The sequence below is a fragment of the Phyllostomus hastatus genome, unplaced genomic scaffold (genome assembly GCF_019186645.2).
Source record: "Phyllostomus hastatus isolate PE091 unplaced genomic scaffold, TTU_PhHast_1.1 phas_contig_159, whole genome shotgun sequence".
NCBI classification, from domain to species: Eukaryota; Metazoa; Chordata; class Mammalia; order Chiroptera; family Phyllostomidae; genus Phyllostomus; species Phyllostomus hastatus.
Genome location: NW_025333640.1, coordinates 30,385,198 through 30,408,931, shown reverse-complemented (window position 1 = coordinate 30,408,931; position 23,734 = coordinate 30,385,198). Strand labels below are relative to the sequence as shown.

Sequence of the window (23,734 nt, the reverse complement as noted above, 5' to 3'; positions counted from 1 at the left end):
ACCCCAGCCAGTAGTGTTTCCATGGTTCCTGTGCGTGGGACTTGGCCATCTCTCTGCCTTTTATGGTATTTACATTCATTCATTGTGTTGTTCAAGAATCACGTAAAAGATTTCAATGATTATTTATTCTTTTACTTAACCATTATCTTTGAGTATTCATTATGTGCCAGGTACTGTTGCAGGCACTGAGATTTGTAACAGTGTCCACTATTGTTAAAACAAGCCTTTACTATTAGAGAGGCTATATTCTACATGGCCGGAAAGGTATCAGATCTGTATTATGGCAGAATTTATGCATCTACATTCGTGAGGGTCTCAAGAGTCAGAAGAGTTCCTTTCTTCCATTTGTGGTTTTAGTCATTTATCAACAGGTAACTGATTACTGGCATAGTAACGTTAGCATACTGACTGGTTTGTTTTGCTTTCGTACGCTGGAAGCATGCTGGGAATATTAAAGAAGCTGCGCGGTGGATGGATGAGGCCCAGGCCTTGGACACGGCAGACAGATTTATCAACTCCAAGTGTGCAAAATACATGCTGAAAGCCAATCTGATAAAGGAGGCTGAGGAGATGTGCTCAAAGTTTACAAGGGTTCGTATGGCTGATGTTCTTACTTATGAATAAACAGTTCACCTGTGGACCTTACCTTTCAAAATTTATTTGATATTTTTAATGTCAAAATAGGATTTGAATCAGTAGGATTTTAATCAGATCACCTTATCAGGAAAAAACCCTGAAATCAATGTTAGAGTAAAACATTATTCCCTTTTTATATGGTTGTACGATGGGTTTTTAAACTCTTATTTAAATTTTTATGTTTATTTACTTTTAGAGAGAGGGGAAGGGAGGGAGCAAGCAACATCAGTGTGCAAGAGAGACATCGATTGGTTGCCTCACATGCACCCCAACTGGGGATCTGGCCCACAGCCTAGGCATTTTCCCTGAATGGGAATGGAACTGGTGACCTTTTGGTTCTGCTGCTGTTCAATCCGCTGAGCCACACCAGCCAGGGCTGAACTCTGATATACTACTGATGGATGTTTACATCAATTTTTAGAGGTGAAGGAAACTAATATTAATGGAGTACCTGCTGTGTGGTAGTGTTCTATTTCTTGTATTACTCTCCAACCCCAGTTACGTAGATATTTTGATTAATTGTTCACAAAAGTATGTATTTTGTTTAGTGGTTAGAAATATAATTTCAGTTTCTTCCACTTATTAACTACTTCCTTTTACTCTGAGAATGGGTTAAAAAACAATGATTTCAAAAGAATTCATATCAGTTGATTCTGTTTCTTAAATTCAGTGGTGGAATAAAGTATTTGGTAAGAAATGGTCTTGAATATGTGTGGTTTTCACATAGGAAGGAACGTCAGCAGTAGAGAATTTGAATGAAATGCAGTGCATGTGGTTCCAGACGGAATGTGCCCAGGCTTACAAGACAATGAATAAATTTGGCGAAGCACTTAAGAAATGTCACGAGATTGAGAGAGTAAGTACCCCTGTACATGCGAGTTCCTCACTTTATTCTGCTAAATGCTAAAGATTTAGAACAAATCCCATTTTTTCTTTCTATAATTCACAGTGATTTCTAAATTATTAGTACTTACATTTTTCAGTTTTTATAATTGAAATAGAAACTACATTTTCTGCAGACTTCTTCATTGTCTTCTTTTCCTGCCAAGAATTCATGTAAAATCTTTATCGAAAGCTTGTACCTTTCTTAGGTTTTCGTTGATTTTTTAATGTTTCTTTCAAATAGTTGCTGTTTCCTTAGTAACATGTGCAAAAAAGTTCATTAAGTTGTCCCAGAAATCTGTTTGCCATAATTTAATTAGTGGTGTCATACACCTTGATGTTTATAAAATAGGAGCTTTGAAGCCTTTTTACAATATTTCTGTAGCCTGTGTAATTCTTCATTTTTTGATAAATTCCTTTTTTTCAGTCCTCTTTACTTTTGATTCATTTTTGTTTTTCCCAGATAAAAATAGTTTCTATAATTTCATGCTTGTTTTGTTGTTAAGTAGAGAACCCCAGGGCTTAGTTGAATTGTGTTAGTTTCTGGTTGCTTGACCTACTTGCTAATTGATTTCTACATTACCAGCATTACCATTGCATAGGATTCAGATTTGTAACATCAGAAAAATCACCAGATACTACATATTATAATACTTGGCAAATCGTCCTAAATATAAAAACAATGTATAATGTGTAAATCCACTGTATTGCATCATTGTATATACTAATAAATTATGTTTTATTTCTCATGATAGCTTTATTTGAGTATGATTAAGGAAGGAATAAATACATGTTTAAAGTATTGTGTTTCCTTTTTATTTAATGAATAATTCGGTGCCTTGCGATGCCATATACTGTGCTAGGTGATGGCCAATTGTATTTACTTGTTTGATATGCAAGGTATTTATATTGGATGATTGTAATTTTTATTTTATTTTACTAATTTTTTTATGTCTAGGACACAAGTAATTCCAAGGCTTTGATATTTATAGTTTTCTTTGGCATTGCTATACTTAGTATAATAAAAAAGACAATTTTGTTAGCATTTTATAGAAATCACTGATGACCAGTTTGACTTTCATACATACTGTATGAGGAAGATTACCCTTAGATCATATGTGGACTTATTAAAACTAGAAGATGTACTTCGACAGCATCCGTTTTACTTCAAGGCAGCAAGAATTGCTATAGAAATCTATTTGAAGCTCCATGACAACCCCCTTACAGATGAGAATAAAGAACATGAAGCTGATACAGGTATAATGTACAAAGATGTCTTATTGTTTGCTTGTGTATGTGTACTTATGTTTTTTTGTGTAGTGTAGATTTTTCCTTAGTGTTTTGTCAAGTATCTTGTGGGATGATAATCTCATCAGCGCTTCACATCTGTTGGTTTTGCATCTTTGGATTCAACCAACCATGGATTGAAAGTAATGGGGGCCAGATCCCAGAAAGTTTCACATAGTGAAACATGAATTTGCCATGGGCCAAGCACTAAACCGAATCCATGCAAATGAAGTGATATGTAGTCATGTCCCGCTGTAGCCTATATGCAAATACAGGTTATATGCGAAGACTCTGTTACATAAGGGACTTTAGCTTCCTTGGATTTTGGTTCTGGGGGGATCTTGGAACCAATCCTCCGAGGATACTGAGGTTTGACTGTGTGTACATACTTAGAAAGTGATGACAGCCATTTGTGAATTTCTCTAAGAAACAAAAGAAATGTACCATTTACTGTATACTTTCAAAAGTTTAGTAAGAATTTAATTCGTAACCAGTCTTTAACTTTTAAGAAGTTCAGTTTCATGAGTATTGCATTTAGTAACTCATTTATCCAATATTGTTGTTGTCTAGTTCCAGTAGTATAAATGACTAACTGTATAATTAATGTTGGCATTATACATTAGTGTTGACTGCCAGTATATCTAGGTATTATTCTTTATAATAATAATTTATAATTTAACCTACTAAAAGATGAATATTGCTTGAACATTAAAAGCCAGCTTGGAATTAAGCTAGTAAAATGGCCCAGTGACTTTTGTTGCTTGCTTGCTTTTTTTGGGGGGGGGGGGGGTAAATCCTCACCCAAGGATGTATTTGTTGATTTGAGAGAGAGAGAGAGATCAGTTGATCAGTTTGCCTACCGTATGTGTCCCAACTGAGGATTGAACCCACAACCTTTTGGTGTATGGGATGACACTTCAACCCAACTGAGCCAGGGCAAGACTTATCATTTGACCAGTTTTTAACATGCCATTTTTACAGCAGGGTGTCTGGGTATATAGAGAGAGATCTTTCTTATATAATTGTTTGGGAAAGAATTCCAGAACAACAGTGATCTAAGCATGTAGAAGAATATGAATTGATTGTCCAAATATTTTGTCACTCATGACAAACATGTTACAGAAATTGGGGCATAAAAAGTATGTCCGGTTTTTTTCTTCAATCCTAAATTTATTCCTCTTCTGATGTTTTGGTTGGTTGCTTTGTTCATCCTTCCTCCCGCTGAATATCTTTGGACTTACTTGTTGCTGTTGTTAATTTGTTATTAAGTTTTACTTCCTGTTAGCCAAGAATAGTTTATGACTTTCTAAGGTCACACATTGAAATCCTTGTAGAGATTTCACTTGAATCTGTCACTATCTGTTACTTTTTCTTCAAGTAGAGAGAAAATGCCGGTAAGATTCTACAGGACAGTTTATAGTTGAAGCTGAGAATTGAAATCCTCTGGCTTTTTTTGTTTACCTTTTTGTTCACACTCCCTGTCTTCCTCTTCTTCCTCATATTGTACAAATAATACATAACTAACTCTAACTGTATAAAGTTGAAACAGTTCAGAAATATACCCTGCAAATATGAGAATATCCTTTCACTTTTCTGCTACCCAAAGCTTATCTTCTTTCAAAAGGTTATCCTTATGGAAAGTTCAGTTTCCTTTGTACACAATTACAGTTTTCAGAGTTTTATCTGTAGGTATACTTGATACGCACATTGCAGGGTGGTTCCTTGTAGTCATTTGGTTTACCTTTATTTTCTTTACTTGGAAGAAAATAAATGAATGATAACATACCCACTGTTGCAATGTATACTTTTTTCATTTCATAGTACTTTTTTCATTACATAGCTACTGTTCCAAATCTGGATGCAGCTTACTATCATCATTAATCATTTTAATGGCTATGTAGGAATCTATATGGATTTCTTTTTTGACCTTTACAGTGCCATAATAAATGTCCTTGTACATCATTATGCACATTTTTATTTAGCATGGACTATTAGAAGTGGAAATTGCTGGGTCAAAGAGAACTTGGTGTAGTGCCAGATTGCTTTCCATAAAAGGTTTATCAGTTTTTATCACTGCCAACACTGTGTTGAGATTGTCTTTATTTTACTTTCTTGCTAAGAATGAAAACTATTTCTTCTTTACTTATTTTGTTATTTGGGGGAAGTACCTAATTTATAATTTCTAGATAATGAAGAATGGAGCATCGGCATATGTTTTCATGTGGCCCTTAGGTTTCTTTTGTGAGCTGGCCGTTCATGTCCTTCGTCTGTTTTACTTTCAGCCTCGATTTGTACGGGTCTGTGCGTGTTCAGGGCTCTGGTCCTTGTTTGTGTGCTGCACATATTTTCTTCCTGTCATCTCGGTCTCACCTGTATTTATGGTGGGCGCCTTTCATTACGTAAAAGGGTTAGTATTTCTGAAATAAAAAAGGGTTTGTTCTTTAATGGCTTCTGGGTCTCGCTTAGAACAGTTCTTTCTACTTAAAAATTTAAAATATATTTAATAAATATCTTCTATGTTTTCTTATGATATTTGTTTTGTTATTTTTATGTTTGGTATTTTAATCATCTAGAATTGATTTTTGTGTGTGATAGGTGGAGAGTGGCTATTTTTTACCCCCAAATAGACTCCTCAACACTGTTTCTTAACTAGATTCTCATGTTCCCTGGTCACTTGAAATGACAACTTGATCATGAGCTGAATGGTGACAGAGGAATGTGGTGGGTTGTGGGCATGGTGTTGTGATTTCCAGTCTTTCTTTTGAGACATTCCACATGTTCTACCTCAGGGGAGGCTGTTGATGTTTAATGTCAAAGTTTTAATTTACCATTTGGTTATTCATTATTTCATCAGCAAATATTTAGTGTTCTCTGTGTGTTTCGGTATGCCGCTAGGCCCCGCGAACACAAGTGAGACACGGTCTCTTCCACCAGGTTGCTCACGGTCTAAACTGGAAACAGATGTATATGCCGCGTTTTGTGACATGCAAACTTACAGGCTGGAAGTGGGGGCAAAAGTAGGTTTACAGTAGTGAGTACGTGAAATAGTTTATTCTTCTATTATATTTAATAATTGTTGTATTGTGTTCCATATGAACCAGTGTAAACCTCCTTTTGCCCCATGCTGTATATGAGGCATATTGGCAGCACAGACTGGAGAAGGAATAACCGTTTCACAAGGTTAGAGAAGGCATAGATAGGAGAAAGCACGGCCCAAAGCCACGGGGATGTGAAACAGCTTGTCGTGTTGCTACAGTGGTGAGTAGGCCGATGCTGCTGTAGGAACTTGAGTCCTTCTGTGCTTTGCTGTGGCTACAGCGCCAGGGCTCCGTCTGTCCTCAGACATTTTTTTTAAGAGGTTTCCGGGCTTCCTGTCAAATGTGGAGGCGCTTAAAGGCTAGGCACACATTGGCACATGAGCACATATAATAAAGTATTTTTATGGGAGTTTGTATGGGAATATTTAGTAATTGGTCATTACTAATCTGTTCAACATGCTTATAATTTTATTAATTAATAACGTATTGCCTACAGCAAACATGTCTGACAAAGAACTAAAGAAGCTACGTAATAAACAAAGAAGAGCTCAAAAGAAAGCCCAGATAGAAGAAGAGAAAAAAAATGCAGAAAAAGAAAAGCAACAGAGAAACCAGAAGAAGAAGAAGGATGACGATGATGAGGAAATCGGAGGTCCGAAAGAGGAGCTTATCCCCGAGAAGCTGGCCAAGGTACTTGAGACTGCTATTCAGCACAGCTGAGTGTAATTTCATGACCAGCTCTTGTCGCTTTATGTTTACTTAGTTAACCAATTTGATTATAGATTTTAAAGTGAAAGACCATTGTAATTTTAGTCTTTTTCTTTTTTAAAAATCACAGTGCAGGTTTAAAACTTGAAATACCGATCCTGATCTAGCCTACCGTTGGTGTAGCGGGAAGTTTCGGCTTTTGCGTCACTCTGATCTGGGCCTGCAGCTCCTACACTTCACCGTGTGTCTCGGACTCTGTGTCTGACCTCTCTGATGTCTTTCTCATCTATAAAATGGGACGAGGACAAAACCCCTACTAAGCAGAGATGTTAGGGCTAGAGAAACTATGTGTGTAAAGAAGGTAGTGTCTGTCGTAAGTGGTAAAATATATGTGTTTGTATCTAGGCAGGTTTTTATAGCGACACTCGTTAAAAAGTGAGGTCTGTACGTGTATCTTTCACTTACCATGTTGTCAGTTTACAGTATCTCTATTGGACTTTACTGTTTGAAACCTATTACTTTAAGCTGAAATCAAGATAAGATATTCATTGTCACATAAAACATACCCATGCAGTTTTTCTTATGACTCTTGACATCTCCCTACTCCATGAAAAAATAACTGCATAATTTATTATGTTAAAGCAATATAAATAATATTGCCTTAGGTTCAGTTTCAGCTTTACTAGTAACTAAAAATTCAAAAATCATGGAATGCTTTATGACTAAGCAAAATTATAACACCTAATAAATAGAGTCAGAAAACGGTTTTAGAATTATACCAGAAAAGATGGACAGTACTATCTCATAGCATTATTGCTATTTAAGCACCGTAGAGAAATCTAGCTTGGATTTTATAAGGATATATTGACATCTTTTCACAAATAATTGTGTGTTTTCTGGGAAAAAAGATACTAGCTTTATTGTTTTGGGAAGTTAATTGGAAAACTATACAGGGAAGTGAGATAAGCACAGAAAATTGAACTTTCAGGCTTCATGGAGAGTTGCAAGGTTTTTCAGGGATACCACCAACTTCTGGCCCTTCCATCTTTCTGCCGAAGCTTTCTTTATTACACCGCTTTATCACCCCAGAGTCCCTGCCACCGCTCTCCTTTCCCCACGCTTTCTGTCTACCCTAGGGCTTTCCGTAATGACCTTTTCCTTTGTGACACTTCATGTCTTGCATTTCAGATTGTAAAGGAGTGGGTGTGTCTGGAGCCAGTAGCCCCACAGAGCAGGATTCAGTACCAGGCCTTCCTATAGACCCAGGTTTTTCTTGTGTCAAGCCTGTATGTAATACCTGCATTTGGGCCAGCTGTCCCATTGTAGTCTAATCCTTGGAGCTAGAGGATTACAGAATCTCAGAACAAAACAGCGCTTACAGACAGTGTTTTTTATTTGGAAGAAGCCTAGTGGAAGACACCTAGTTTCATGGACTGCTCTTCAGTATGTACTATTCTTACCTGTTAGGCCCATAACACTCTTCCTAGGATAGCTGCCTCCGAGATGCCCCGCATCTAATAGCATCCACATTTACCCGTAGCCTCAATGTGGTGGCAAGGCCAAGTTGCATCCCATCGAGCCATCACAACCAGCAGTGGCATTGAAGGCCACTTTGAAAGCCACCTGCCAAGTCTGGACCTATAATCTGTACTTGGTTTTTTGGTTTTTGGTTTGTTTGTTTGTTTTCTTTTTTTGTGATCCTGTATTTCAGCAAGTGTAAATGGTGAGTTTAGGGTCTCAAGTTCAGGATAATATATATAACATAAATAAAAGCTTTCCTGAAGTAATTCCAGTTAAGAAGGCGAAAAGGAAAGTAGGAAGAGGTGTAGTTAGTGAGTTGAATACTGAGTTGACAGAGCGTAACGTCCGAAGCCCCTTGGTGGACGCTGTGCTTGTTCTCCAGCGTGTCCCGAGGCAGTAGTTGGTGTTTGCGAGTGTCCTCGGAGGCCGCCCTCTCTGTCCCTCCTTGCCTTCAGTCACGTCCGTCTGAGCTGGATGTGTCCTCCCCCATCCGGGGAAGGAGTCTTTAGTATTCTGTTGGTGTGGGGTTTAATGGTTGGAACCTTTTTGTCACCACACTGGGAGTGTAGGGAGATGTGCTCCTGTACAACTTACCTTAACATGGATTAGATTTCAGGTTAGTTTATAAATTAATAAAATAAAAACTGTCCTTGCTGATGTCTTACCTTGCTCATCAATAGTTTCATTCTACATTTAACTAAATTCAAATCTTTGACAGGATTTTTTTTTTGCCTACAATTTTAGAGAGAGGGGAAGGGAGGGAGAAGGAGAGAGAGAGAGAGACTTCAATGTGTGGTTGCTTCTCTTGCACCCCTACTGGAGGCCTCACCCGCAACCCAGGCATGTGCCCTGACGGGGAATTGAACCAGCGACCCTTTGGTTTGCAGACTGGCACTCAATCCACTGAGCCACAGCAGGCAGAGGGGGTGTGTGTGTGTGTGTGTGTGTGTGTGTGAGAGAGAGAGAGAGACAGAGAGAGAGACAGAGAGAGAGACAGAGAGACAGAGGGTGGGGGGCACACAGAGAGACAGAAAAGAGTATGCATAATACTGGGAATTCCATCCATTATACTCCACTTAGTGAACATAGGACCCCAACAGAGTATGAGATGATTTCAGTTAATAAAATGCTTGTGTTAATTCAAATTCCTTATATTCATTGCTTGCATTCTTTAATAGCAGCCATATCTGAGTGACCTTCATTTCCATTTCTACCCCTAGAGTCACGAAAAGATACAGATGGATGGCACTGTTTGTTTCCAGTTCTTTCCCTTTCCCTGGTAGATGTTTCTTCACTATCTACCACAAATCCTAACTCAGTAGAACTCAGAATTTGGAAATAAGAAGCAAAATATTTACAAATGTGTGAGAAAGGCATACTTATAAGGACCCTTATTTTCTCCTTTATGTTTTAGTATCTGTAGCTGTGAGAGAGGCGGTGTCGTATATTGATTCCTGGTTTAGAGTATGTATCCTTCAGAATAACGCAGTCCTGGTCGGTATGGCTGGATTGGAGCATTGTCCTGTAAACCAAACGGTCTTGGGTTCCCTTCTCGGTCAGGCACCTGCCTGGGTTGCGGGTTTGTTCCCTGGTCCGGGTGTGTACGAGAGGCAGCTGGTGGATGCTTGTCACTTCCATGTTTCTCTCGCTTTCTCTCTCCTTCCCTCCCCCTTTCTAAAATCAGTAAGCATGTCTTCTGGTGAGGAGGATTAAAAAAAGAATAATAATGCCAGAGGCTTTACATGCTGTGTAAATCCCATAGATAACACTTTATTGCTTGACTTTTTATTTTTAAATGCTGTAAAAGAATACCCTTGGCTAGTCTGTGTTGGCGAAACTGCGATTACTGTGCTGGCAGATGCATGTGCGGCTGGTAGGGCAAACCCACACTCCCAGGAGGGGAGGCGACTCCTGCCTCTCCTTTGAGGGAAGGCAGGTACAGAACCCAGACGCTCAGGGCCCCTCCGGTAAATGCGGGGTGTCCTCTGCCCCAGCCCTGTCTGCAGAGAAGGGGTTGACCCCATACTCAGATGATGAATGTAACAGTGGCATGGTTCTGTGGTAGACATTATACCTGCCCAGCAGTGATTACAAGTGTGTAATTTATATGACATTCCTATAATTAGTAAAATGTGGTGGAGACAGGTTCTATAAATATAAGTCTTTTGAAACACCATCTCACCATTAATAAGGCATTTGAACAGTGTGACTTTCTATAGAATTTGTAGTGGAACAAAGCAAGACAATGGATATTGTACCTTTTTTTAATAGCTTAATGATACATACTTTGCTTGAATTTAAAAAAAAAACAAGCATTCACTCATTCTGTAATGATCTCTACAATTTTCTTCTTACCCCTCCAACGCTATTTCACATCTCCCGTGTGCCCCCGCCTACAGTTATGTTGCCTGTTTCTCTTGTTGTCTTTCTTCCCCTGGTTTCATTGTACCTTCTTCCTTATTTGTTGGGTAGTGTCTATCCAGAGATAATGGAATCTCTGGTTAAAAACCAGTGAAGAGTTCAAGTTCAAAATCTCCCTTCTTTAGGTTTTGGGGGTCTAAAATATGACGGTTATTCCTGGGTGATGGGTAAGTGATTTTTACCAAAAAAAAAAAAAGATGCTTTTTAATAGAAAGAGTAACAGACACATCCTCCCCCAAATTGTTTCCATTTGTATAATATCTTTTATTTTCGTTAGGTTGAAACTCCATTGGAAGAAGCTATTAAATTTTTAACACCGTTGAAGAACTTGGTGAAGAACAAGATAGAAACTCATCTTTTTGCCTTTGAGATTTACTTTAGGAAAGGTAGGCAATTAAGATATAGTGGCCCTGACAAATTTGATAACTGTATTTCCTAGACATAGTCTTCCAGCTCTGATAGCCTTACTACTGTAGGATTTTTTTGGCAAATGTCAATTCAGCTTCCTCACAGAAATGCACAAAATGTTGTGGAGGGCTACAATGACATAATTATCTCTACTAGGACATTAAAATCAACAATATGTATACATACATAACTAGGATTAGGGTCAGATATAGTAACTACCATATGCGTGTGTAAAATCGGTTAGTACTTTAGAAGTTAAAATAGTGTCTGGTACACAGTAAGCATCAATAAATGTAAGCTGTTATTAGCTATTGTTAAATTAGATGATGTGATACTTGAGGTGTATCTTCAAGGATGGGTCATATTTCTAAAAGAAAAGATGCGTAGAAGGGAAGAGGTTTTGTTAAGAAAATACAAGTGAGTGTTGATGTTGAGGTTGGACTAGGCCCAGGTAAAACATAAGTGAAGGGTCTTGGTTGCCGGGCTTAGAAGACTTGTGCTGTGTGTAAGTAGGCGCTGAGAAGATTTTATGGTATGGAATTGGTGTTATCCAAGTGGTTCATTGGGGGGAAAGTTTGTCATTAAGGTGATGCACATTAAAGGGAAGAAAAACTGGTTAGTAAGATCCGACAGGAGGTTGCGCTCCAAAGAGTGTGACTGTCCTAACCGCAGGAGGTTGAGTAAAGCGGTGCCTCTGTTAAAAGTCGTATTTATCAAAAGTAATTTATAATGTTGGAGAACGGTTGCCATATCACACTGTTTGAAAACAGAATATAAAACTAGTTTGATTTTCATTGTAATGAGCTACTTAGATGTGTATGCAAATAGAAAAGTGGCCAGGAAGAAATAGATCAGAAGGAAACAGATGATTATCTCATGGTGGAATCTGAATGACTAGAGTATTTTCTATTTTCTACAATGATTGTGTAATAATTTGGAAAATAAGTGATTTTAAACTTTTAACAGTTACTGCAACTCCCTTTTTTGACTAATATTCTTAAATCAGTCCCAAAATGTAAAACACAAACGGTGTTCTGCTTGAAGCGGGGAAGGGGGATCTAAACCCCAGTCACTCGGCTTGTCGGCTGGGCACCCCCCGGAGGGCCCTGGAGGGCCCTGGAGGGCCCGTGCTGGCAGCCCGCTGCAGTGGAGTGAAATGGGTCGTGGCAGAGGGCACGGCCACGCTCTTAGCTTTCTGAATGTTGGGGGTAAGGGAAAAGAAAGTGTCAGAGAAGCCTGGGGTTTTGAATTTTGATATTTGGAAAATGGTACCAAATTAGGGAAGCCTTAACAGAGAGGTATAGTCCTAGATGATAGCAGGGCGGTGGGTGTTCTGGTGGAAGTTTCCATGTGACAGGTGGGAGCACCACTGAAGCTTGGGACCATGGGGTTGTGGGGGAGGGGTGGACAGCAGGGAGAAAGGCTAGAGCATCACTGAACACTTGGCCTCCTGCAAGGGGAGAAGAGCTGGGGCGGAGAGCAAGAGTCAGCTAGGAGGCAAACCAGGACCTGTGGCAGGAACCGGCACAAAGGAGATCCTTTTATAAACAAGGGTTTCTCAGGAAAATCCCTTTATTTTGATTACAGGAGGTTAGGAAATGAAATGGCTTCAGATTTGTTTGTTCAAATACTGTGGAATGCTGTCTAAATTTTTTATGCTTCATGAAACCGGTTTTCTTTAAAAGCTTTGTGTGTAAAATAGCTAATGTTGCTAATCTGAGGAAATTATTTGCTTCAATCATACGCTTTGTAGTTCAGATATGATTGACTATAAATTAGTTTTTTTATTTGTAAGCTTTTAGTCCTCCAAAGGAGGGCATTTTATTTTATCAAATGATAAAATATATATCTTACTTTTTCTTTTTATAGAAAAGTTTCTTTTGATGCTACAATCAGTAAAGAGGGCATTTGCTATTGATTCTAGTCATCCCTGGCTTCATGAGTGTATGATCCGACTCTTTAGTACTGGTATGTTTTGTTTTCCATTTCTTAAGTATTTGATTACAGTAGTTGATGGTGACTGTATAAGTTGCTCTGTACAAGTTTATCATCATAAACTCAATCCTTTTAAACCTGTTGCATATTAAATTAGCTGAGGGGAAAAGCAGGGCTCTTGTTTTTGTGTTAAAGGTCTTTATTTTTTAAGGCTAGAAATGTTACCTAATTTTGATACAGAATTATTCAGTCCAGATACTTGAGAATCACCTTTTTTTCTGTTTTTAGAAAGTTACATGTAAGTTGAAATTTTGAATCATTTTATTATGGTAAGCTTCTTAGTAAATTGTTCTAAAATGGATGAATCTCTTTGAAGTTGACTGGTTATCTCCTTATTTATCTGTCTTTAGCACAGTTCTTTGAGTCATAAAAATTTTGTTGCTAAATATAGGTTAAAAAGAGCAATAAAACAATCATTGTACTTTTCAAATGTTTTGACAAGATTCCATACATTAGTTTTAATGTGAAATAGAAGTACAGAAATTTAGAGAATGAAAGATGGAATTTTATGCTAATTACATCTCATTTTACAGTTGAGAAATTTGAGACCCTTAAAGATGACGTTATTTATTTAAGGTAACATGGGTAATTAGTAATGAACCAGGGATGAGAGCCCAGATCTTCATACTGTTCTGCATATTACAAGAGCTTTAAGTTGAGACAGTATTCCTATAGTCACGTTGTGGTGGTGGTTTGATTTTTAAGTGACTGGAGAAGGAGAAATGGAATTTTTAATAGAACACTACTAAATTAATTATCTCATGGCTAAATACTCAGGCTTTATATAAAAATAATGAGATTTGTCCTGGCTGGTGTAGCTCAGTGGATTGAGCGTGGGCTGTGAACCAAAGGGTCGCTGGTTCAATTCCCAGTTGAGGCACATGCCTGGGGCCGGGTCCCCAGTGGGGGCCACGTGAGAGGGAACCACACATTGATGTTTTTCTCCCTCTCTATCTCCCTCTATTCCCCTCTCTCTAAAAATAAATAAATAAAACCTTAAGAAAAGAAAAGAACTAATGAGATTAAACCAGGTATTCCAATCATTGTTTTGAAAATTGCTAAATTGTCCCAATTAAGAATATTGTTTAGTCTTCTAAGGAAAAGTAAAACATTGTTTAAATTATACTTATGCTTGTCAAAGAAATGATTCCTGTTATAGAAACTGAATCATAGAAATGTTTTTCCTCAATCTTTAAATTCATAAAGTAATAATACAACTACATTACACAAAATACAAGAAGGAGTAGCTGTATTTAGAGAAAGTAAAGCAGTTTCTTTTTAGTCTCTTGTATTTAAAAAACCTTTGAAACCATGAATCAGTATATTAAGGCTAGAAATAACAGTTTTAATCCATTCTCGGTTAAGAGTGAATACATGTAAACTATTCTCAAAAGCAACATACACTTTGTTTTTATACGACCAATTCTTTCCTGAAAGGTAATAATACAGATAAGTGCTGTGGAGTTAAGAGACTTTTTTAAAAATGCGAATTAAAGGTGGCATTTCTAAATGTATTTGCCTACAGTGAGTAGGTGGACTGATGAACATGTGACTGTTTTCTTGGAACAGTTGTTTCAGAAAATTAAAATGCATGTTAGCTATTCCTGGTTCTCCAGGTGTTCAGCTGACATTGTCAGAAAGAAATTTACAAAGAGATCCTTATTTTGACTAAATTTAAGTAGTGAAAGCAATTCTAATTTGTACTGATACATTGTGTCTTCAAAAAGCCTCCAAGAAATTGGTAGACTGCCTAATAGCTGTGTTAAGAACATGAGTATACTTAAAGAGAGACAAAATTGGGGTATCTTTGTTATTCTCCACAGGATTCCTTTCAACCAAGTTGAAAGTATATATTCTTTGACTAGCAGCTCATTTATTTGGACCACCCACTTGTGTGGAGTGATAGAGGAAATGCTGTTTAACCAGCATAGGGCATATCGGTCAATTACTCAGTCAGCAAACGTGTGGTAGAGTGTTTTCTAACTTAGGGTAGTGAGATAGTGTTGACACAAGGAAAGCAATTTAGTGGGTCATTACCAGCATTTGAAACCCTAAAATAAAAATAGAGTTGAAAATACCAGCACGTGTTGCACAAAGTAAGGATCAGTATTTTGTGAAACTTAAGCTGCACATAATTGATGTGTGACGGATACATACCCATCAGAGTACACATACTTGGTTGTAGGCAGAGTTTCAACGCTACCACCATAGTTCCTAACCAAAGAGAAATCTATGTTTTCAATCTGTGACAACACAGTAACTACAGTTTATTGAGTATCTGTTATGTGATTGGTTCTTGTAAATTTAGCCTTTCCTTGCTGTGACCCTTCTGTCTTGGATATCACCTCAGTTTTATAGATTAGGAAATAGGTTCAGAGAGGTTATGATTTGTCCAAGCCGAGATCCATGCCCAGGTCTATCTGCCTCAAAGACCCAGACTGTCTATACTGAAGTGATACAGGCGTACCTTTTTTTTTTTTTTCATCGTGGTTTGCTGTATTGTACTTCGCAAATACTGCATTTGTCACAAACTAAAGGTTTATAGCAACCCTGTGTTGAGCACATTTTTTCAACTGGCTCACATGATGGTTAGCATACTTCAGCAATAGCATATTTTTACATTAAGGTAGGTACATTGTCTTTTTAGATATAATGCTGTTGCACACTTAGTAGACCACAGTATAGTACAAATATAATTTTTATATGTACTGAAAGCCAAAAAATTTGTGACTCCCTTTGCTGCGGTACTTGCTTTATTGCGGTGGTCTGGAACCCACCCTGTGATGTCGCCAGGGTCTGCCCACAGTGAAACAGAGCACAACTAGGACGCAGTTTGGAGAGGAGTCCACAGAGGTGGTGGCCAGCTTGCTATCTCCAAACCCCAAGACCTGGGGATGTGACGGCTGCAGTGTATTCATCACAGAACAATACTTTGGTGCCCCTTTGGAGTTGATTATGTAGGTAGTGGTAGCTCTCAGTTCACGTAGCCCCTGAAAATAAAGGTTAGTGAAGTCAACCATGTCTCCTTATAATATCGATAAGCTTGTAATTTGTAATCCCTTACTTGGGGGTAGAAGGAGATGGAGATGGTGAGGAAAATTCTCTTGTCTTCGGCGGAACTGTTTCTATGACTTTGTTACCAGGTAGGTGTCAAGCCCCTGCTTTGCAGACCCCTTTAAAGTTGGCGGGGGTAGCAGCTAGGAGTTCATAAGGCAGTGGAACTGCATCTTTCGCCATGTATTTCGCTTTCTGTTCTTTTCTGGAAATGAATCCATCTGTCAAAGAAATGTCTTTGAGTGCCTTTAGAAAGTCGTTAAATTACTTTGCTGACACGTTTAAATTGAAATTCTGTAAGTTTACATAGGGAGGCTTTTTCAGTGTTGAATGATGAGTAGATGTGTCTAGTATTTGTATATCAGTCTCACTGGCCTTATGCAGTAGATAATTTTTTAACTCCTGCCAACTTTATCAGACTCTCTAACTGCTCATGGGGTTTGTTTTTTCATTTGTTCAGCAGTGGGTGAAAGTAAAAATTTACCTGAAACAGTTAGAACAGTATTAACACAAGAAATGAATCGTCTTTTTGGAGCAACAAATCCAAAGAATTTCAATGAGACTTTTCTGAAAAGGAATTCCGATTCATTGCCACACCGATTGTCAGGTAATCCCTCGGTCCTACCCTTAGCTGCCTAACACAACTTTCACTTTCATGGGTCAGTGACGTCGTCACACAGTTTTCGAGTGGAAGAGGCAGCATATACGTGTCATGTATTAAACCATGGAAACAGGCAGCTTAAATATGCTTCCGATACAATTCTCCATTTCTGTTTTTTTCTCCCATCACCTTGCTCTTAAAATTCACTCGGTTGTGACTGTCGTCTTCCCTGTCTCGTGTTTACGTGAGAGTGCAAGCTTGACGGTGCTGAGCACCTGAGACCATCCCCGGGCAAGGGGCCCCCCCGTCAGAGTCGTGTGGAGAAAGTCGGGACCTGATGGGACGCGTGGTGGGGGTGGTTTAGGGAGCTTTCGGAACACCTGGCTAAGAAACCCAGCAGCTTTGTATGCCTCTGGAGCTCAGAATTCAGATTTTTGGCTCATACTGTCAGGGTTGGGCAGTCCCCTGAACCCCGAATTAAGCTCACTTCAGAGAGAAGACTGCCCACGGCCCTGTCATACAAAGACAGATATTACTAGAATATTTGCTCTTCTTTATAGTCTTCCTTACCTTAGTCATTCTCCCGGCTCGGAAAGTTAGGCTATTTCTGGTCTGCTCTCTCAGAATTTTAAAGAATTAACAGTGTTTCAAAAGGCTGTTCTTAATTTTTTTCCTAAAAGTACCACACTCTGTGTGCATGTATACCTTGCATTTTATCTTTAAATGGATGGAGGATAATGTGCTGGTTTTACCTTGAAATAAAAGGGATTTTCTTTTTTCTTTTCATGTAGCTGCCAAAATGATATATTATTTAGATTCTTCCAGTCAGAAGCGAGCCGTAGAGTTGGCAACAACACTCGACGAATCCCTCGCTAACAGAAATCTCCAGGTAAAGAGTTTTTCATACCCGTGCTGTACAAGTACCTCACCAGTGTTTGTTCTTCTTTTCATCAAGAGAACAACGGTCACAAATGATGTTTTTGTTATTTATGCGTACTGTTCTTTAAGCCGCTATGAACCCTTATCAGAAACCTGACCTTAGCTTTATTTAGGACCAGGTGTTACACACATGCATTGGTGAGTACTTGGTGTTTAGTAACTGGTTTCACATTTGTTATTTACAATAATTTTTTTAGAAATACGTTTTAGGTCCTGACTGGTATGGCTCGGTGGCTTAGGCATTGTTCCACAAGCTCAAAGGTTGCCAGTTCAGTCCCCAGTTAGGGTGCCCACACCTGGGTTGCAGGCCAGGTTCTCTTTTGGGTGTGTGCAAGAGGCAGCTGATAGATGTTTCTCTTGTACACTGATGTTTCTGTCCCTCTCTCGAAAACAAATAAAATCTTCAAAAAATTTTGTTGTAGTAAACTCATATATACATTTCATGGTTAATGGATTTCAATTCATATTTTATATTTCTGAGCAAGCAGTGGTCTCAAGATTCTGACATTTAAGATGCATTTACCACGGGTTGAATTTTGATGCTCATTTTATAGCTTGTAATATAATGAGATTAAGTAGAGTGAAAGATAGTAAAGGTAGTTAGAGACATCTGTAGTGTGGGTAGTTAGATTCCTCTTACATGCCAAGGTTGCAGGTTCGATCCCTGGTCAGGGCACATAACGAGTCAACCAATGAATGCATAAGTAAGTGGAACAACAATCTGATACTTCTCTCTCTACCTTCCTCTCTCTGAAAAATATCAGTAAGTTAAAAAAATTTTGTTAAATCTTAAGAAGATAATATGGGTATGTTGCGAAATACAGATTCTAGTTTAGACTAAAAATAAAGGACAGCTACCTCATGTGATGATCAGCCGATTGAAAAAAAAAGCACTTGGTGAAAGAGAGTTAAATATTTTCCTTTAATAGCACATGAAGGAAATATGATTAAGGAAAAAAATTAAACTCACTGGTTGTTGATTAATGCAGCATTTAGATCAGAACTTTTCCAGACAGGCGGGTGTGCAGGCTGTTACATATCTGGAAGCCACATAGTGCCTCCCAGGTGAAAAGATGAAGAAAGAAAACCTGAGAAATGCAAGTCAACGTGAATCATTTAGAAATATGAGAAGCATACGTATTTAGGGGTTTGGGTGGAAGAATTAGCAATTTTCAAGAGCACCTCCCCTTTTTTTTAAAGGCATGCATACCCTTTGTGTTTGAAACGTTCCTCCTTAGTTATTGAACATACCTTAGGGTTCTCTTTAGTTTGAATACTTAAGAATACAAAGCAGTAATTGACATTGGCGTGTAAATTTTGGCATTTATATACAGGGCCAGGCGAGGCTGAGGCGAGGCTGTCGCCCAGGTGCCAGCACTTGGGGAAAGTGTCTCTTTCCTTGTAGCTGCCTACACCCCTTGCTTGCCCAGCCTTAGTCCTGGCACTGCTTAAACAGTCATCCTTTGTATAAACCCTGCAATTCTGAAGAAACTAATTCTAATGGAATATATGGGGGGAAACGTTCTTGTTTATCCTAAATATGTGCATTGGCCTGTTATTGCAGAAAACGGTTGATCACAAAATGTCAGATTCACAGTAGTAACTTTTCTTTTGGATGGGCTGTAACATGACCTTTCTTCTTTCCGTAGACATGTATGGAGGTATTAGAAGCCTTGTGTGATGGTAGCCTAGGAGACTGTAAAGAAGCTGCTGAAGTTTATAGAGCAAATTGTCATAAGCTTTTCCCTTACGCTTTGGCTTTTATGCCTCCTGGATATGAAGAGGATATGAAGATCACAGTTAATGGAGATAGTTCTGCAGAAACTGAAGAACTGGCCAATGAAATTTGAACATCATTAAACAAGCAAATGGATTGACTTTGGACCATATCTAGTATATAATATTTTTGTCACGCACCTGCTGCATTGCTCTGACTTACACAGAATGAGAAGAGTAAATGTTTTTGCCTTCAAATAGTGTTTTACGTTTTTATCCTGCTGAAAAAGTATGTATAAAATACCTAACATATTACAGGATATAGGTTCAGTTTCTTAAAAAATTAAAAGCTGCTAAAATTGAGGGGTTAAAAAAAGATACCTATCCTCTTCCTACCTACCCCCCCATGTTTTTAAACTAATTTATAAAATCTGGAGGCTGTTACAGCTAACAAAGCAGGTGTGTGGCAGAAATATTACTTTAAATTTGTCTTGTGAGATTTTACTATATCTCAGACAGCATAAATGCTGTTTTAGCACTGGATTCTTTCACTGAGCACAAAGAGTTGTTGGGGCTTTAGCATCTGACTGGTTTTGTTGCGGGGTTGATTCTGGCCATAGGAAGTATGCAAATGTGAATCACTATTTACAGAGAAACCTACAACAGATGCTTGACGTTGTAGAAGCTGGGACATATAGATACCAAGCAGAATTCTGAGAAACCTAGAGGGTGTTCAATACGCTGTGTTTTCAAAATTCACTGTACATGATCAGTTTGGTGTTCTTGTACCACAGTTTTTAACTGAAGGAACCAGTTGGAACAATCTCAATTTTAACTTAAACTTGAAGAACTAAAATAGCAATGCAAACCTTTCAGCATTGTTTTGGCCAAACTTGTTAAAACTGTAATGCAAGAACCAAATGCACTGTGATGTGGCACCAACTAATTAGCAAGCATGAATTTTTTCACCACAGAGTGAAAAAAGGAAATCTACCATGGCTTGAAGTTACAGAGCAGAACTCCTGACTACCATTCTATGACTGATCAAGAGACTAATAGTTAAAAACCTCAGCAGGCCTTGTTCACGATATGCAGAAAAAAAGTGCTGCAGTTTAGATACCTCTGGAATTTTTCCACAGTGTCACAGGTTTGTAATACTTGAAGCCCTACATTTCTAAGAATATATTTCTTGCTCAGTTGTTTCAGGCAAGCCCAAGACTTTGTAATTTTTAAAGGGCCCAAGATTTTTTTTTTTTTCAATAACAGACCAGCTTCTTTTTCCTGCAGTTACAGATGTAATTTCCTTTTTGTTGTCAAACATGAGGTACCAAATATGATGCAATAAATTGTTTTGAAAAACAGTCGTGTGAATATTTCAACGAATCTGTGTTGGGCTTCTGTGAAAACACACAGGTGGAAACAGAGGTGCAGGCCAGAGGTGGTGCAGCGTGCTGGTGGGCTAGTGCAGGCGGAGTTTCTGCAGGGCGGTCTGGTGCCGGCGCCAGGGAGCCGCACAGTGCAAGCCAGGGCTGCTGCGGCACGAGGCGTCACTGAGGGCTGGGACGGCAGGTACTATGAATCTGTGATTCGTCATTTGAAAGGAAAACTGAGAATTGCTATTTTGATTGAGAAAAAGGAGCCTTAAAGTGATAAACCTATACACTGAGAACTAGCTTCTTGCTCAAGGTTCTCACTGTGTTTTGCAAGATCTGAGCGAGTAAGGCCAGTAAAATGAATCAGTTGTACATACAATTAACCTTTTTGTAGAATTTGATAGAAAGTGTATCCTAAAGGGGATTTTCAGGAGACCTGATCCTTTCACTGAGTGGATGGTTCTGCTAAACTCAGCCTTTCATAGTACATTCCTGCGTTGCGCGTCCCAGTCTAAGAATCCAGTGATGTGATGGAAAGTACCAACCGAACTCCAGTGCTTTGTTACGTTTTACTAACTGGCCCTGTCTCAGGAACATCTTAACAGATGGAAAAACGAAAACCCAACTTTTCTTTCAACTTTTACGAGTGGCAACTGAAGTTCTCGCTGCTGGGAAAGAACACTAGTGCTACCTCTGCCGCAGACGAGGTGTCGAGGAGGCACCGGCTGTACGATAAGGGGGCGTGTGTGAATTATGTTTGAACGCTACTGTATACTGAAATGAGATTCATATATTTGTCTCGACAATGTTCAAATGATGTAGATTGTCTTAGAATGAATATCCTGAGTACTCGGAACTCTCCATGCACATGCCACCGTGAGGAGCTAAATTCCTTCCACGTGTGTTGTATTCCAACCCGGTTCTACTGGAACTATTGAATAAATATTTTCTTTCAGGTTTACTTGATAGTGGATACGTTGTCTGGTGTCAGGGGACCCTGACAGGGTCCATTTTATGTCCAGACATCACCCTAACACACTGTACTGTACTGTTGTGCCCTGAGTCGTGTCCCCTGGGTCCCCTCACATTTGCCTCATTCACTCTATTATAAATTCCAAATGATGCTGTGGGGTGGGGGACAGGGTTAGAGAAACAAGTGCGAGAGAAAACGCAGTCATGTTGTAATCTAAACAAGTGCCTTATGTTTATTGCTGAGAGAACTGGTGTTATCAACCCTTTGGGAAGAAAGGGTTCCCTTGACCTGTATTGACATAGGAAAGTAAAGTTCTTTTTGTGTTGCTTCGTATTTACTCCTCTTGTCATTTCTCATTTAAAAATCAAAACCTGACTAGGTTAGTTTACTCGATTTTGATTTAGATAGTTGAATCTTACATTTTCGACATTTTTCTGTATCTATTTATTATGCACAAGAATAAAGTGTGATCTTGAATAGCATGACTAACAGTAGTCCCGGCGTTAGTGACGAGCCTTTCTGTGGGTTTGTCCAGCCCTTGTGTTTCACCTTGCCGTGTGTCCCCCATGGTGTGTCGCTGTCAGAGCTGTGACACGAGAGCTGTGATTGTAAGACCAGGGACTCGTGGTCTGGATTCAGGTAGGTTGTGATCGATTCAGTCTCTTCTGCACAGTTTCTAGCAATGTTTTAGGTGCCGTTTGTAGCATCTGTTCAGAAAGCGCTAACAAGAGTTGTGTTGGGTTCTCTTATAGGAAACATACACGCCTGTCTTAGTGATTACCCGCCTTAAATTTTGAAATCAAGAGAATTCCAAGGGAGACTGACCTTTCAGGTGGAAGGTGGTCTTGTTCTAGCGCATGCTCCACTCCTTTAAGTTACAGGCAGGGTTTCTTGATACCGTTCTGCGGGCGCCAAAACTTTGCCAGATCCACTGCCGAAACGAAGTCCTATGAAATGGTTCTGTTGCACCATAGGGAGCTGAAACCTCAAGTTTTGTTTCAGAAACCTTGAGTTTTTGATAGTTGGAAATCTCACAACTTGTAGCAATAAAACATTTTGGAAAAGATTCTTTGTTGAGTTGCACTTTTCACCTTTCAGTACGCGGCTCCCAGGATGGCTGTCGAATGAAAGCATTGGTAGTGGGCGGGAGGCTCTGGGGAGAAGGCGGCGCTCAAGCTGGCGGAGCGGAAGAACACACCATGCTCTGGCTTGTGGGGCCTGTGGGACACCGCTGCCTCCACAGAGGGACAAGGAGAGGGCAGAAGCAAGGGGAGCGGTATGTTACAGGAAAGGGTCTAAAGGTTTCCAGCCTCTCAGTGTATCCAGTTGTCTTTGAAGTAATGCCATCTTGGGATTGTAGCAAGAAAAAAAGACGGTACTATTTAAATTAGAGCGTTACTAAATTGACGACTATAGGCAAGCTTTGCATCTTAATCTTTAGGGATCTTTGTCGAGTTCTATGTGCCAAAAACAATACAGACTTCGTTTCAAGGCTGCTTGTAGCAAAAATTGATAATTGACACTCTAACAAGACTAATGTACTTCTTACATTTTTTTATATCAGACTGTCTATTCGATCTGTTACTGCAAACAAGTGATGTGTCTTCCTAATCGAATACAAATTGATGGTGATGAATAATGAGGGAAACATCATCTGTTCAAAATTTCTGCTATTGCTGAATCTTTAACTCCACCTCAAATACAAATTACCTTCTTTAGAAACCACGTAGGAGTGAAGAGGTTTTTGGAATATGTTCTGGATCCCGTAGTTTGCTTTGAGTCATTGATTATATTTGCCTAATTACCTGTGCTTTGTATCACAAACAAGAAACCTCTCTCCATACCATTCTGTGGTTATCTTTCCAATCAATCGTGGTTTCCTAACATTGGGCTTTCATAAACTTGCCACTAGTTCACTTGGAAGTTTATTGGGTCCATTGTCTAGTGTTTGATGTCTCATTGCAAGTGGAGTAGGAACTGAGTTTTCTACAGTGTTCTTCCCAGACTCGCTAGTGTCTCTTAATAATGAATAACTAAATTAACTACCACCTCTCATCTTTCTTTCGAACTACTTTGTTTTGGTCTTCAAGTAGTCATACTGCTGGTTGAGTGCTTTAAAAATGAAAAGAAGTAAATGATAACAGACCTGTCTCCCAGACTTAAGTTCCGAACTGTGGAATAC

The 23,734-nt window shown here is 38.9% G+C and overlaps 1 protein-coding gene across 2 annotated transcripts in view; it reads left to right on the top strand.

Moving 5' to 3' along the window:
• NAA15 (N-alpha-acetyltransferase 15, NatA auxiliary subunit) overlaps positions 1–20,567 on the top strand; it is a 63,393-nt gene extending 42,826 nt beyond the window's left edge. Inside the window, exons 12-20 of one of the 2 annotated variants that reach the window (XM_045831031.1) lie at positions 439–591; positions 1,364–1,492; positions 2,562–2,775; positions 6,340–6,533; positions 10,771–10,879; positions 12,771–12,869; positions 16,414–16,557; positions 17,343–17,440; positions 19,140–20,567. In XM_045831031.1, the coding sequence (XP_045686987.1) occupies positions 439–591; positions 1,364–1,492; positions 2,562–2,775; positions 6,340–6,533; positions 10,771–10,879; positions 12,771–12,869; positions 16,414–16,557; positions 17,343–17,440; positions 19,140–19,340 (1,341 nt within the window). In that variant the 3' untranslated portion in view covers positions 19,341–20,567. Of the gene's footprint in view, positions 1–438; positions 592–1,363; positions 1,493–2,561; positions 2,776–6,339; positions 6,534–10,770; positions 10,880–12,770; positions 12,870–16,410; positions 16,558–17,342; positions 17,441–19,139 lie in introns of both variants that reach the window. The other variant, XM_045831030.1, reaches the window with a different exon arrangement.
• Positions 20,568–23,734: the final 3,167 nt, after the last annotated feature.